This window comes from Prionailurus bengalensis, chromosome A3 (assembly GCF_016509475.1).
Source record: "Prionailurus bengalensis isolate Pbe53 chromosome A3, Fcat_Pben_1.1_paternal_pri, whole genome shotgun sequence".
Lineage (NCBI taxonomy): Eukaryota > Metazoa > Chordata > Mammalia > Carnivora > Felidae > Prionailurus > Prionailurus bengalensis.
In genome coordinates, this window is record NC_057354.1 from 118,337,585 (window position 1) to 118,354,299 (window position 16,715).

General features: G+C 40.8%; 2 protein-coding genes and 1 long non-coding RNA gene across 6 annotated transcripts in view; 1 reads left to right on the forward strand and 2 right to left on the reverse strand.

Moving 5' to 3' along the window:
* The window catches only part of BABAM2 (BRISC and BRCA1 A complex member 2), a 403,550-nt gene extending 388,204 nt beyond the window's left edge, over positions 1-15,346 (reverse strand). Inside the window, exons 1-2 of one of the 3 annotated variants that reach the window (XM_043604241.1) lie at positions 15,322-15,346; positions 8,059-8,210 (exon numbers count right to left, since the gene is read on the reverse strand). In XM_043604241.1, coding sequence (XP_043460176.1) covers positions 8,059-8,186 — 128 coding nt within the window. In that variant the 5' untranslated portion in view covers positions 8,187-8,210; positions 15,322-15,346. Of the gene's footprint in view, positions 1-8,058; positions 8,211-11,515; positions 11,783-15,321 lie in introns of those variants that run through there. The other 2 variants (XM_043604240.1, XM_043604242.1) reach the window with 2 other exon arrangements.
* The window catches only part of RBKS (ribokinase), a 100,955-nt gene continuing 96,120 nt past the window's right edge, over positions 11,881-16,715 (forward strand). Inside the window, exon 1 of one of the 2 annotated variants that reach the window (XM_043604243.1) lies at positions 11,881-12,101. In XM_043604243.1, the coding sequence (XP_043460178.1) occupies positions 12,013-12,101 (89 nt within the window). In that variant the 5' untranslated portion in view covers positions 11,881-12,012. The remainder of the gene's footprint in view (positions 12,102-16,715) is intronic. The other variant, XM_043604244.1, reaches the window with a different exon arrangement.
* Positions 16,382-16,715, reverse strand: part of LOC122497315 — a 28,672-nt gene continuing 28,338 nt past the window's right edge. The window contains exon 4 of the long non-coding RNA XR_006301082.1: positions 16,382-16,612. This is a non-coding gene — a long non-coding RNA (uncharacterized LOC122497315). The remainder of the gene's footprint in view (positions 16,613-16,715) is intronic.

Below are 16,715 nucleotides of genomic sequence, written 5' to 3' on the forward strand. Positions count from 1 at the left end.
GGTAGCTGAGAAGTCCACCCATGTACAACATCTTCAAATTCACATTTTTCTTCTTCCCTCCTTAATAGACATGGACAGACAAGAATCAACAGTTTGAGGAAAGCCACCAACACTAAAGACAGAGAGCAAAACCGAGATAGTGAAAGGTACAGAAAAAAAATGCTGTTTTAAAACTATGGTCAGGGGCGCCTGGGTGGCGCAGTCGGTTAAGCGTCCGACTTCAGCCAGGTCACGATCTCGCGGTCCGTGAGTTCGAGCCCCGTGTCGGGCTCTGGGCTGATGGCTCGGAGCCTGGAGCCTGTTTCCGATTCTGTGTCTCCCTCTCTCTCTGCCCCTCCCCCGTTCATGCTCTGTCTCTCTCTGTCCCAAAAATAAATAAACGTTGAAAAAAAAAATTAAAAAAAAAAAACTATGGTCAATTATACCTCAATTTTAAAAACAAACAATAATTAATATCCTTACAGAGAAGACACCGCATCCATGAAACTACAACAATGTGTCAAGGGTTCCCAACATTACAGACCAAGGCCTTCAAAATCTGAAGGGAAGATAATTTGCAACAGACTTCTGTACCTGCCCAAATTATCAATCAAGTTTAAACGTAGAATAAATACATTTTCAGACTTTCAAGAACTCAAAAATAAACCTCCTCTTCTCCGTTTCTTAGTATGCTACTGAAGTGCACGCTCCAACAAAACAAGAGGGTAAAACAAGAAAGTAAGATAAGAGATTTAACACGGGAAAGAAGCAAAAGGAAACCTGCAATGATAACTGCATGGCAGACATAGACAACAATCAATCAAAATTAAAGTCGTTCCTCCACCAATCTTTCTCGTCTCGGCAGATGGCATAACCATCTTACTCACTAGCTCAAATTTAGAAGGAAGAAGTCATTCTTGATTCTCTATCAAATCCCAAATTCAACATCCTCATGTTTTTACCTTCTAAACAGCTTACAATCTATTCACCTCCTTCCATCTCCACTGCCACCACCATATTCTTAACATTCCATCATCTGTCACCTGGTCTATTGTACAAATGGACAGCTAACCAGACTACCTTATCCTGCACAAGCCTCTTTCTATGTAACAACCAATGATTTTTTAATATAAATTAGATCATGTCACTCGGCTTAAAATTCTTCAATAACTCCTTATTCCACCCAGAATAAAACCCAAGTTTCCTAATATAGCCCACCAGCCTCTCCATAATCGGGCCCCCGACTATCTTTAGAATCTCATCTCATTTCCCTCTTACACTTTCTCACTACATTTCAACTTTCAGTGGCCTTGCAGATCCTTGAACATGCAAAGCTTTCTCCTGCCTTTACACCCAGTATTCCCTTTTTACATCAACTTCCCCAGCTCTTCACATCGAATTATTCTTCTCTTTCATGATTAAACTTAAATGCCATTTCCTCAGAGAGCTTTCCCGACAATTAATTCTCAATTAGCCCTTCTCACCAGGTCATTTTCCCTTTATTTTCTTTTCTCAATGAGTTAAGAAGAGGAGCTTTGTTAAGTGAATTTGGGGATGGTCTAGTAGAACAGTATGCAACTATTTAAATGTGGTTATCATAAAAGTCTCTAGAATATATGGTTAAGCAAGGCAATTTTTAAGAATCAGAACAAGATGGGTGAAAGTTTTCCTACCAGATATTATGACATACTATAAAACTGTAATCATTAACACTGTGTGCAATTGGCATAAGGACAATGAGGCTGACAGAACATGACAGAAAGCCTAGAAACAGATCCATGTATGATGTAAATTTGACATAATAAGAGAGGTAGCATTGTAGATCCACAGGCAAAGGATGACTTTTCAATAAATGATGCTGGGATAACCAACTATCCATCTGAAGAAAAAAACTGTATCTCTCACAACATGTTTTACAGAAAAAAATAAATTTCCATTTGAAGAGCAAAAAGGAAAACTTTAAAATTCTTGGAGGAAGATGTATGACTTTTGAGTGTGACAGAATTTCCTGAAACTCTCCCTCTCTTTCACAAACATACACACACACACACACACACACACACAGCACAAATCTAAAAAGGAAAATACTGATGAATTTGACTTCATTAAAATTAAAACTTCTGGACATCAATAGCATGAAATTAAGAATACTGGGGTGCCTGGGTAGGTCAGGTGGTTAAATGTCTGACTCTTGATTTTGGCTCAAGTCACGATCTCACGGTTCATGAGATTGAGCCCCACTGACAGGGTGCAACCTGCTTGGGATTTTCTCTCTTTCCCTCTCTCTCTGCTGCTACCGTACTCTCTCACTTTCTCTTGCTCTCTCTCTCAAAATAGATAACATATACTTTTTTAAAAAAGAATATAAGCCACAGACTGCATGAAGATATTTGTAATACATATAACTGCTAAAAGATTAGTTTCCAAAATACATAAAGAATGATTTAAAATCTATACAGAGGTTCCTGGGTGGCTCTGTTGGTTAAGCACCTCACTCTTGATTTTGGCTCAGGTCACGATGTCACAGTTTATAAGATCAAGCCCCACGTCCAACTCGGTGCTGACAGATTGGAGCCTGGAGCCTGCTTCAAATTCTGTGTCTCCCTATCTCTCTCTCTGCCTCTCCCTCACTTACGTGCGTGCTCTCTCGCTCTCGCTCTCTCTCTCTCTCTCTTAAAAATCAACATTAGAAAAAATCTTTTAGTAAAAAATTTTTTTCAAAAATAAAATAAAATCTATATAAAACTACAAACAACCCACTTAAAAGATAGGCAAAGGATATTCCTAAAAGAAAAACACCTGAATTAGCAAAATATTCTTCACTACGCTAATAATCATGAAAATACAAATTAAAAACATAATGAGATTCTCTTTCACACCCATTAGCTTGACAAAAATTTAAGTCTGACAACACAGAGTATTGTTAAGGCTACAGAACAATGGGAACTCTCATTCGTTTCTGGTGAAAGGGAATTGATACAATCTAGCAATATCTAATAAAATGGAAGATGCATATACCTTAAGAGCCAGCAATTTTATTCCTAGGAATATACTCTAGAGGGGTAGCTTGCTTTCAAACTTTTTTTTTTTTTTGCTTTCAAACTTTTTTTTTTATCAAAACACACATATTTTGCATTGTGACCCAGTACCCACATACTTACTTATTTAACTGAAAGCAAAATCCACAAAACAGTGCTTATTTTTATTATGTGTGACACATTATGATAGTTTCCATTCTATTCTCATTCATTTTTTAGATGTTGGAGTGACTCACTCAACTGATTTTATAACCACTAATGGATGAACACACCCAATACAAAAAACGGAAGCCCCAGAAAATATTCTCATATATATCTTCTTGCACAAAGGTGGGAGAATGTTCATTATGGCATGCATTCTTCATCAAAAGAAACTTAAAACAACATGTAAGACAATCAGGAGAATGAATAAAAAATTGGGAGGCATATTTATACAATGGAATATGATACAGCAATGCAGTCCGAAGAACTTGAACCATAGGTATTAACAGGTAAATCTCATGAACTTCCTACTAAACAAAACAAGCAAGCTGCAGGGGAAAAAAAGAAAAAAAACTACATACACACACACACACACACACACACACACAGAGGATGATACCATTTGTATGAACCTTTTAAATATACAAAATAGGGGCGCCTGGGTGGCGCAGTTGGTTAAGCGTCCAACTTCAGCCAGGTCACGATCTCGCGGTCTGGGAGTTCGAGCCCCGCGTCAGGCTCTGGGCTGATGGCTCGGAGCCTGGAGCCTGTTTCCGATTCTGTGTGTCCCTCTCTCTCTGCCCCTCCCCCGTTCATGCTCTGTCTCTCTCTGTCCCAAAAATAAATAAACGTTGAAAAAAAAAATTTAAATATACAAAATAATACTATATATGGTTTAGAGATATATTTTCATATAATGAATGTACAAAGATATGCATATGAAGAAAGGAAAAAGATCACAAAAGAATACAGAAAAGAAAGTGAAATGGAAAAGCCCAGTGAACAGCTAGATACTAAATGGTTAAAAGTCACCCATCCTCAAAATTAAACTAATGCCTCCTGCGCAGCACCTTCCTTCCAGGCACAAGGCTAATAATAAAGGCTCAGCCTGCCAGCTAGAGGGACTAAGGCAGCAAACGGAGATCAGTCTTCAAAGCTTACAGCACTCATCTTTTAAAACCGTTCGATTTAGTAACCAAGTACACTGAGCATCTATTTTTAATTAAGTAATGAAATTCAGAACATGAACAAAAAATGCAACAGGTAGTTGTGGGCGGATGAGATGTCATAGCAGATGCCCCAAACACAGCCATGTGCCAGTAAGGTTGAGTCACTGTGATATGCTGAAAAAAGATAATAAGGCTTGGCTGCCACAGGTTGCAGTGAGCCCTCTGCTTTCCTCTCTCTTACATTTGCCAGGCATCATTCCAGAACGCTGAACATTTAGATATCTTCAAGATTAGTAAATCACTAAAAATGACAAAATATGGCATCTTACAAATAGCACATGCTTGTGATCAAAGTAACAGAACAAAGAGCTAATAAACATCCAGAAGCCTCATGGAATAAGTCCCTAAAATAAAAATTTGCCCCCTCTACCTAGAAGAGTAAACCCAGTACTATAAAACACTTTACTATCATTTCAAAAATGTCCACTCATCTGTCAAGGAATGATGTTTTAAAGGATTACATATAACAAAATTTAAGCAATAAACTACCAGACCAATAAAACATGTTTCCAAACCAGAAATCCAAACCACTATGATCCCCAAACCAGACAACTTCTCTAGGACATCTTACTTATTCACTCATTCAACCTCTACTTACTACACTATATGCGAAAGGTACTATGGCAGACCTTAAGGAGACCTAAAAAATTCAGTAAGAACCCTCTCCTAAGATCGTGACAGTCTAGCAATGGAACTTAGAAACACACATACATACACAGGTATACACTAGGTAGAAAGATTTAGGTGCCATAAGAGAAATAAAGATGAATTTCTAGTTTTTTTTTAAAAAATCTTACTTTGAATAGTGTTTACCTGGGGCGCCTGGGTGGCGCAGTCGGTTAAGCGTCCGACTTCAGCCAGGTCACGATCTCGCGGTCTGTGAGTTCGAGCCCCGCGTCGGGCTCTGGGCTGATGGCTCAGAGCCTGGAGCCTGTTTCCGACTCTGTGTCTCCCTCTCTCTCTGCCCCTCCCCCGCTCATGCTCTGTCTCTCTCTATCCCAAAAATAAATAAACGTTGAAAAAAAATTTAAAAAAAAATTAAAAAAAAAAATAAAAAAATAAAAAAAAAATAAAATAAAAAATCTTACTTTGAATAGTGTTTACCTATCTATTTCTCCTATGAGCCAGATCTAGAATATAGATACCCAGACCTCATCTCTTCAAGGGCATGTAGCCATACATAGAAGACTAGTTCTTGTCACCCCTAGAAATCAAGTCTCCTCATTTTATAACTTTTGCATATGCTGTGTCCTACAGGGTATACCCTTTTGAGTTCACATAAATCACAAATGTGTACCCCATTTCTTGTAACCATGAGTGCTGCTGATCTAAAAGAAAGGAAAATGCCATAAAGTGACACACTAAAAAAAAAAAAAAATTAAAAAAAAAATTAAAAAGCCATTCTCTTCCCAAACCCTGCCACTGTTCTGCTATGGAAACTTAAGGAATGCACACTTAGTCTGATGTAAGGATTGAAGAAAGAATTGTTAACGAGATTCCAAAGAATTTTCATGAATCTTTCAGACAAGTACTACATAAAAGGCATCACTAATGCTCTAGATTACTAAGGCTTTCCACATCATTTTACACGTAGCAACTTTGTTAATGTAGGGAGAGGTATTTGCATTCCTTGTTTAAATCTAAAGAAAGTACATTCCTTAAGTACTAAATGCCATTAATGTCATTTCAAATATTTTTCACAGAGCTAGTCCAGACCAGGCCAGGTCTAGTGGATTCATTTCAATGTATCATCATATCCACCATTTGCATTTAAACACTCAACTAAACATTCAGTAATTGGGAAGCACTGGAGAGGGAGTCTGCAGAAAAGAAGCAAAGTGACTTTCTGTTGATGAACCCAACTGTTCTCTCAGGATACTGACACAAGGAGTAAAAAATTCAGATCACATCACCTTACATAAGTCAGTCCCCAGTCCTCTATCAGGTCCTCACCACCTCTAAAATAATATTTGTGATCAAATGAAGAAGAAAGACCTATCTCCATGTCTTACCCATTCGGGACAGTAAACATCTCTGGTTCATGGGTCTGGCTTCTTTTGAGGACAGCTTTTCTAAGCTATAATTAACATACCACAAAAACCGCCCTTATAAGGTGCATAATTCAGTCATTTTTCACATATTTACAGAATTGTGTAACCATCACACTATCCAATTTTAGGACATTTTTGTCACTTCCAAAAGAAACCCCATACCCAATGATTAAATTGAAGAGAATACCAGATCTTTTAAAAAGCATCCTACTATTCCAATAAAGTATCCAATTCAGTCTTCTTTATCTGACTACTGAAGAATGTAAGTAGATACCCTTGTATGTAAGTCTTCAGCTTACTCAAAAAACAGCAAGACTTAAGAGAAGGTAAAAGGGCCGAAAAAGAAAAGCTTAAAGAGAATCAAGAATGCAACATTTCTAGTGAGAAAGTGCACAAAAACTGATGGGGGTATGTCAAAAAGACACAAAAGTCAACTTGACAAAGCTCCCAGTGACAAAGCTAGAACAACTGAGGAACAAAATAAATGAAGACAATCTTTGGCTATGACCCACAGAATAAAATAAACACCTAAAAATTCATACTGACATAATTAATAAGTGAATAAATATGTAAGTGAGGGAGAAGGGATAGTGCTTCCTTACAGCAGAATTCAAATTAATAAATGTGGGGGGAGTAAAGAAAATAGAAAATCACTCTTAAACCAGCACCACAGTAATAACGTTTGCAGGCAAGAACCATCAGTAGACACAGAAATTAGTGGCAAAAGTATGATGAGGAAGTGAACATGTGCACAGTCTCAAGGCATCACTCCCCAAGATACTTACCAATGACAAAGGGAAGATCAAGTTAACTTTACAGTGGAGAAACTTGGCAGATACAACCTTACCTGAGCGGTCAATGTTAACATACCAGTAACAGCACATATGAACATCATGTACTTCCTGACCTAATGCACTGAAAATCGTACAATTCTGTAGTATTCCTGAGCGGGGGAGGAAGGGGATTACACAATCAAGGGATAACAGTAGACAAACCCATACTGAGCAACATTTTATAAAACAACTAGCCAGTGCTATCTTCAAAGGTGTCAAAATCATGAAGGACAAAGACAGTCACAGGTTAAAAAGAAGAAGTGACAACTAAATTCAGTTTGTATCCTGGATTGGATCCTGGACCAAAAAAAAAGACGTGCACGGGTGGGAAAACTGGAAAAATCCAAACAAGGATTGTAGAACAACTAACAGCATTATAGCACCCCTAATTTTCTGTGGTTATTTTGTAAATTCTCTATAAATCTAAATTTATTTCTAAATAACAAGTTGGGGCTTTTTAATGCAACATTTCCAGGTGTGAGAGTCAACTGTTCTAAGCCCACTGTGAAAAATGACTCATGCCAGCTAGCTATTATAATTTTCCTATTAGGAGAGATTATCAAATGATGTCATATTCAGAATCCCAAAACCCAACTCTTACAGTTCCTTCTGGATTGCAGCAGACATAACAAGAAAACAAGTCAATGCATGAAAAACCACATGGCACACTGTTAACAAAGAGACATGCCCCAAAACAAAGAAACAAACAAAAAAAACCAGACATGAACGTTCTGATCATAAAGTAACGGTCCGCAACACAAATAAAACAACTTGAAACATAAAATGTCAAGAACTGGACAAAACCAACTGCACCAACATGCGATAAGGCCATGACTTGATGAATTTCTCTGGTGTTCAATTTTTATGAATCTGGTGGTAAAAGTTTATTATTGGGTAAAGGCTGGATTGGTTCTGATACATTAGTTGAATCAGTTCTGGTACATACCCAGATTTCAAGTCAGTTATCCTCAAACAGTTTGTAGCATCCAGTCCCACTTTTCCATTGCGGACCACACTAGATATGAATGGAGAGAGCATTGGAGAAATTCGGTTCAAGGCCACTTCTGGGGACATTTTAACTTGATTTGCAAATCACCACTGAAAGCAGAAGGAAAGAACAGCGGTCAGGGTATCCAAAGGAACTAGATATAACAAGTTTCCCGAAAACTGGCACAGTACACACAGTATTCAGTCTCTTGAATGAATACTTCATTTCCTGTCATACAGCAGCCTCTTTTAATGACCCTCCAGAAGAAACCAACCCCCTGTTGCTCCCCTCCCCAGCGCAGAGACTACATCAATGCTTTTCAGGAACAGAAGCAACCCTTCAAATCCAATTCCCTCCTCCTTTCCAAAGCTGATTTCTACACTGCCACATACTACTTAAAGCTATCTTACAATCAGCCGCTTCCCACTTCAGTTGAGGCCTTAAGAAGCCTTCACTCACAATCCTCTCCCCTGACACACAAAAGGTACACACCATTAAGTTAGGAATTGCTCCCTCTGTGTCCCCACGAGAAGAAGGGCTTGATAAAACTGTATAAAATTGGTGACTAAGCATAACCTACTTGTTACTTACTAGAAATTACTTACTTCTGATCCACTGTCCTCCACAGTGTTCTAACCACCTGCTTTGTGATCTCCCCTCTGCAGGGACCATGTCTTGAATCCCCAGTGTTTAACATAAGTACCTGGCATGCGCTAAGCACCAATAGAAACCTTTTAATAAGTAAATGAGTGAAGAGATAAAAACTAGAGAAATATTAAGGCATGGAAAGAAGATAATATGCCCTCAAAAAAATTGGTAGAGGATAATGTATCTGAGGAATATATGCAGCAAAAAGCTACTTAACAATTAAATCACGAAAATATACACTTATCCAGATATTAAGCAACACAAACTCACATGGATCTAAAAGACTTTGACTTTCAGGCACTAAGAAGTACTTACACCTGAAAATGCAAAAGCAAAACCAATAAATCATATCTAAATTATTTGGAAACCCATGGGGCAAGGGAAAGGGAATGCATGAATTCCTCTAAATAGATTTCTAAATGAGAACCTCTACTTTCAGAGGTGAATAAGTCCATTTAAATAATCACTTTCTTCCTCTATCTGAAAGGATGATCCCACATCAAAGGCAAATTAATTTCCTGCAAGTTACAACTTCAAGGAAATGATGTTCTGGTTCTAGTTTTCATCTGCTTTACCATAAGAGGACTTACAGGTCTCTGACAAAATAAGTGTTGAAAACCAGTACCTGTCTTAATCACTTCAGATGGTAATAAAGGGAAGGACCGCAGTGATCTTTCAAAAAATAGTAACATGGTGACCTTAATTTAGCAACGACACCCAGAAGTACCTTTGAGACAGTAAAGGCTTTATACTTCTGTACTCAAATCATCCTTTCTGCAAATATAAAACAAGCTCCCCTACCAGCCACTTATGGGTGGGAGATGACCTCCCTCCACCACTTCAATGTCCCCACGAAGTAGGAATAAACATCTAATGCACTGTATTTTCAACCATAAAAATCATGTTGTACATTTTTATAACACTACCATTTGTAAGGAGCTTCCAAATACATTATTACAGTTGATCTTCACAATCCTGGGCAGGAAGGCAGGTATTAGAATCCCCACTCTGCAGGTGACAGGAATAACTTCTGTGATTTGTCCTTGAACAGTCTACTAACCCGTATTATCATCTTGACGCTTAATTTTTTTCCTATTTTGCAACATTTCCACTGTTACTTCTACCCACTGATGTCACAGTTCTTGAAAGGATGCTTATCTAGATCATATGCAAAGCAAAGAAATACTCATCTGGAAAAAAAGCAAAAGGATCTCACCTACATTACAAAATTATTCTTCCATGCTTTTCCCCATAATACCTATCATTATTTTACCTCTCATTTCTATGAAAAATGAAAACAATCAGCACATGCTGAAAACTCTGCTGAGCATCAGGCACTGTATTACCCACCACTATGTAATCTCATTTACTGCCCCACAACAACCCTGTTCCCTGATTATTATTGGAAAACTAAGGCTCAGCAAGACTAAGTAACTTGTTCAAAGTTACAAACCTAGCAAGCATAAAGATCAGAATTCAAATCCAGATCTCCCTCGAAGTCACTATACCCAATCTCCCCTCACATAACAATGTACAATTGCAATCACCAAGAGAAAAGCATCAGAGCTATTTAAGTATACACCTTAAAAAATCTGAACAGACAAAAAAGTCACGAATTTGAACTAATGGTTGCTTGACAACTAGAAACAGGTTTGACTACAGGCTGGTCAGCTGTGGAAGATGGCCTGAGTCATCTACTAGTCAAATCCTACAGGGAACAAACCTGCACCAGAAGCCAAACTATACTTAAGGTGACAACAATACATCCCAATTCAGCAACTGTCATGACCTCAGACTAATACCTGAAGGAATGAATTTGTTTCAGAACAGTTACAATGCCACTTTTTTTTTTTTGACAGTGCAAGATTTCCTGCAGCATTAAAATCTGTTTCAACCGCAGGTGTAGTGACTTCTCTAAGAAGGGAAATAAACACTCCAAAACCAGACGTCACCAAAGAGCCAATGATGGTTCTTTGGTGTGATCCTTTTGAGCCAGGAGCATGGATGGGGAATAATCCCCAATATGAGCTTTTTCACATCATAGTCTCATAATAGATCCCAGGTAGGCAAAAAATTTACAGTGGCCAGCCTCCTCTGAATGCTAGTTGTGCAATGTGTATTTCCTGATGTTGACGTATTACAGGAGGAAAATGCAGCAATACAATTTTTACAGGGCCTGCTGCCCAAAATAGGGTCACACAAGGTCCTCTGATGGGCAGGCTGTAGACTACAAAGACGTCTAAAGCACCGTCCAGTATCTCGCAATTAAGATGGGATGACAAACACGGAAACATGTGCCCTGCTGACGTCATGGAACGGAAAGGGGTGGCGTCCTGCTGCGTCACCTCAACGTCATACAGCGCACGAGGGAAGTTAAGTGGGGAAGCAATTTGTCCAGGGGCAACATTCAAGAAAAACAAGTCGGCTCAGACCCAAAGAATGACCACCCCATTCTAGGGGCCATCTAAAAAGGGATACTCTCCCTCTCCCAAACTGTATGATCCCCTCACCAGGCCGGCAGGAGGAAGGAGTCTGAGTTTAATGAGGGACCAGGGGGCGGGCTAAATATGCAAAAAGAGCAGCCTCTGGCCTTGGGGGCTCGTTCTTGCGGGGACCAGCGTGATAGGGATGAGCAGGGCATCTTTAGAACGGGGGGCCTTCTCTACAGGAAGAGGCCGCGAGCCCCGGGCATGCTTAAACCACGGTCCTCAGCGCCACCTGTGCGACTCGGGATCCAACCTCCCCGCACCAGCCCCAGTCCAGGTACCTGGAACTTAGTCCGATCGGTAACCGGCGACTACGTGGGGTACAGGTTACCCGAGCGCGCCCCCGACTGACGCACCGACCTGCGCGCGCACCGCGGGCCGGATGCGTGCGCGCCCCCGGACGTCCCGCCCCGCCCCCTCTGCCGCCCGCGAGCCGGGAGGCGTGCGCGCCCCCGGACGCACCGAGCCGGGCACTCGGAAAGGCGTCCCCGCGGTGCCTGAAAGGTCTTTACTCCGCGCGGGCCTCGTGGGTGGCGAGTGGCGTGGAGTCTGGAACTATCAGAAGCGCCCTGTTACGAGAGGCGGTGCAGGGAGACCATCCCGGAAAGAACGGAGGGCAGTTGGGGGGCTGGGGTTATTTCGGGCAGTCAGGTGGGCGACCCGCAGGGGCGTCTGGAAGGCCCGCGTCGTTAGGGAGCGTAGGAGCGGCGTTTCTGGTTACGGGGTCGGACAAAGGGCAAAGGTCAGCCTCCTGGTTGGAGAGCGCCTCCTTTTTGCCATGGCGGCGTCTGGGGAACCCGGCCGGCAGTGGCAGGAGGAGGTGGCGGCGGTGGTAGTGGTGGGCTCCTGCATGACCGACCTGGTCAGGTTAGTCCGGCTCAGGACACCGAGTCTGAGGTCGCGGGAGGGGGCGGACCGTGCGTGGCACAGGGGCTTTGGCGATCGTGTTCGCTTTTGGGGTGAGCTACAGGTTTCCCCAGCCCGCAGCCTGCCTTCCTGACGCTGAAGAGGCAGAATTTGAGTTTGTAAAGGTAACTCTTAGGTCGGGGAACATAGAGGCCAGGACGTAATGAAATCTCTTACTGTTACTTTAGAGGCTCTGCAAGAGCTGCTCCTGTTTTCTTGACCAGGCTGCTGAACCTGTCCCCTGCCTAGCCTAAGTAATGGTTAAGTCATTTTATCTCTCAGATCGTGCCTATCTCGCAGGGTTTTTGTAAGGACTAGGTGAAGGAAAGTCTTTTCTGTACAGTGACATTGACCAGGTTGGATATTATTCGCCTGAACTTGAATGAGTGGAGCAGAGAGGTCAAAAGTCCCTCAGTCACTTTTAACCGTATTGATCGTTGGCATTCCTGCAGTTCATATTGACACCTTGCCTTTTAGTATTATTTGTGTCAGTATATAGGTTACCTTACGATAGCCCAAATGGGAACCAAAAACCTACAAACACAGTGTTTACAACCATTTAAAAAAACAATGATCAGATCATGAAAATATGCTGAATGAAAATAGGATGGAGAGAGCCTTCTAATTTTTCATTATTTGAAATGAAAATGGCGGAGTGCCTGGTTGGTTTATTGCTTAGAGCACGCTACTCTTGATCTTGGGGTTGTGGGTTCAAGTTCACCTTGGGCGTAGAGCCTACTCAAAGAAAGATAGGAAGGAAGGAAGAGAGAAAAAAATCCAACCTCTGATTATTAAAAACACTACATGTTCATTGTTTTTAAAAAAGCAGATAGCCCAAGAATATCCTCCAATTCAGATTGCTCCCATTTAACATTTTTGTGAATAGCTTTTCAGGTATGATATTTTTTACATTATAAAGATCAAAAACGGTCACGCATACAACATTAAGACCTCATCTGTCCTGCAACCTTCCTTTTCCAGACAATAGCAGAGAGCCTGAAAATTAACAGAAAGGCCTTGGGACAATCAAAAGAAGTCACCAAATCTCTGCACAACCTGTGTTTTGCTTAGAAAATAGTTCTAGGGTCTTTACATAACCAATTTAGTCTTACGCTGCTTAAACTGTTTATAAACTAGGTCATCAAATTTCTAGACCAAGAGTAGAAAGGGGGAGAGACTGCTAGGGGCAGATGTAGTGATTGCCAAAACCCATACTTTTATTTTATGTTGTTGTTTGTTTATTTTGAGAGAGAGAGAGAGAGTACAGGAAGGGCAGAGAGAGAGGGGGAGAGAATCCCAAGCAGGCTCTGCACCATCAGCACAGAGCCTGATGTGGGGCTTGAGCTCACGAATGGTGAGATCATGACCAGCCGAAACCAAGAGTCAGATGCTTAACCGAATCAGCCACCCAGGGGCCCCCCAAAACCAATACTTTTATAGGTGCAGTAGCAGAAGAGTAAGAAAGCTAAACAATTTTCCCATGCACTCGACCTGAATAAATGTCAGGGTTAAAATTCAGAGCCACTTTCTTCTTGAACTAAGAGTTTTCTGTGAAGCTTGACCATCAGATATTAAAGATAATTATACTTTATAAAATGAGGGCTCCTCATACTTTGGAGAGGGGGTAGTGTCAAAGGCACCTGTCATCTCATGTTAGCATCCGTCAGGATTTTAAAATCTTTTTTAAGTGCTAGAAGAATTTAGAGATTATTTATCCCCGCACTTCAGTTCATAAAAGAGTAAAGTGAGGTCCAGAGAAGAAACTCTTATGTGGTATATAACTTTTCTAATTTCTCTCATCATTTTCTTTCCTTTATAAAATAACCAGGTTTCTACCCTTCCCACGAATCACTAGTAAAAATTTTATTCCCTTAGAGACTATTCTCATGACTTTTCTGCAAACTTTTTATGGTTTCTGATTACTCCTGCCTCTGAAGATCTTTACAAAATACCTGAGTATAGAATTTTCATTTAAACCCTGTATCTGTAATAACTTGGCTCCAACTTTGCTAGTTATGGTACTTATCATGATTGTGTTAGTTCCCATGGCTGCTGTAACAAATTAACAAACTTAGTGGCTTAAATAATACAAATGTAATACAGTTCTCCAAGTCAGAAGTCTGACACAGATCTCGCTGAGCTAAAATCCAGGTGTCTGTAGGGCTGCGTTCCTGGAGGCCCTAAGGGAAATCTGTTTTCTTGCGTTTTCCAGCTTCTAGAGGCTGCCCACATTCCTTGGCTCATGGCCCCTTCCAACATCTTCGAAGCAAGCAATGGTCAGTCAAGTCTTTCTCACATGGCATCACTCTGAGGCTTACTTTCTGCCTTCCTCTTCTACATTGTAAGAACCCTTGTGATTATAGTGAGCCCAAATGGATAATTCTGGATAATGTCCTTATTTTAAGTTAGCTTATCAGGAACCTTAATTTCCCTTGCCACATAACATTCACAACTTTCAGGGTTTAGGATGTGAATGTCGTTGGGGCAAGGTGGGAGGGGAACGGGGCGGGGGGGAACGTTATTCTGTCTACCACATTGATTAAGCTTAAAGTCAAAAAATCTTATAATAGTTAGAGCTTGGGGAATCATTGAAGCCCATCAGTCCATCCTCCACATTTAACAGGTGAGGTAACTAAGCTTTGAGGACTCACCCCGACTCACACAGCCAGTTAGTGGCACAGTGAAAGCTGGAACCCATGTTTCCCAAGCTTTATCCTTCCATTATATCATTCTGCCTGTAATTCTGGCTGATCTTGATAGCCCTTTCCATCTGCAGTTCACTCGAAGGCTTGTAGTCTCTGCATTCATTGTTTACTTTGTAAGCGGGTGAAGAACAACCAAGGATTTTTCATTTTCGGGCCTAAAGATAGTATCTTCATGACAGTTCCTTACTTGATTTCTTAGTTTAACTGGAGCCAACCCGGACACCTGTGCGTATACCGTAGAATCACTTCGGAAATAAGACTCCTTCAGTAACTAATCCCTCTTGGACGGCATCCAAGTCCAACTCACTTTGTATATTACATTACTGTGTGCCAGACACTGCTAATTCAATCAATGAGCCACTTTTTTTCATGTCTAATTTCAGTTTGCTATGAATAGTAAGCTCTGTGTACTAATAATTTTAAAATATCATTAGCTCATCCAACATGGTAAACAATGAACATTATTTAATACCCACCTATGTGTATCATTATTCTCTTCTCGAACAGTCATCTCTGAAGTTCCACAATGCAAAGTTAAGAGATATCAAGCTTGTCCTTGTGGAAAATTAAGTCAGAGTTCCTCCAAAGACAGATTTCCATGAAAACCCAGTAACAAATGAATGATTTTAGACATTAAGCTTAGAGATCTTTGTTAATCATGCTTTCTCACTAATAACCTTTTATTTCTTATGACATGAATCACCCATTTTTTAAATTGTGCATTCAACAAATACTTCCTGACTTTATACTAAGTCAGGTATTTCCCTAAGTGCAGAGGATGCAGGGATGAAAAACACAGCCAAAAACCCCTGCCTTGTGGAACTTACATTCTTTTTTTTAAGTAGGCCCCACAGTCCATCAGTCCATCAGCCAATGTGGGGCTTGAACTCACAACCCCGAAATTAAGAGTTACATGTTCTACTGACTAAGCCAGCCAGGTGCCCCTCATGGAGCTTACATTCCAATGGAAAAGACAGTATCAATAGAAATAAGTAAAATGCATAGTATGTTAGGTAAATGCTAAGGAGGAAAATAAAGCATGAAAGGGAGATGGAAGTAGTAATTATTCTAGACCATTGCCCACAGAAACCCTCACTAAAAAGGTGATTTTGAGTCAAAACCTAGAGGAAAGGAAGCAAGCCATACAGATACTCAGGGGAAGAGCATATGCAAAGGTCCTGAGGTGGGAGCATGCCTCTTATGATCAGTGACCAACAACGAGTCCAGTGTGGCTGAAGAAGGAAAAACAGGAGGGGAGAGGGCAATTAATGATTAAAGGATGTTGGGTCATACCCTGAATAAGATGAAATGCCACTGGAGGATGAGCAGAGAGATGACCTAATATGATTTGCATTTTAATATCATCACTGTGGAGACTGTGAGAATAAACCGAAGGAAGGCAAGGGCAGAAAAGAGGAGACCAGTTCAGAGTCAGAAGAATCCTGGCGAGAAATGATGGTAGCTTGAAAGCAGTGCCAATGGGAAGAAATGAGCATCTTTTGATTATATTTTGAAGGCAGAGCTGACAGGATTTGCTGAGGACTAGAGATAGGTCAAGGATTATTCCCAGGTTCTGTGGCCTTTGCAAGTAGAAAGGGAAGCTGACCTTTGCCGAGATACAGAAGATTGTGAGCAGAGCCAACTGGGTACGGAGAGGGCAGTATCTGGAGCTCAGGGTGGACGTGTGAGATTCGAGGTGCCTGTTAGACATCCAACTGAGACTGTCAAGACAGATACAGGAGTTTGGAGTTCAGGGGATAGGTCCAGCTGGAAATGTAAATTTGAGAGTCATCAGTGTATTGATGATATTTGAGGCCGTGAGGCAGGATGAGATCACTGAGGGTCTGAGCTCCGAGGGCGCTCAAACATG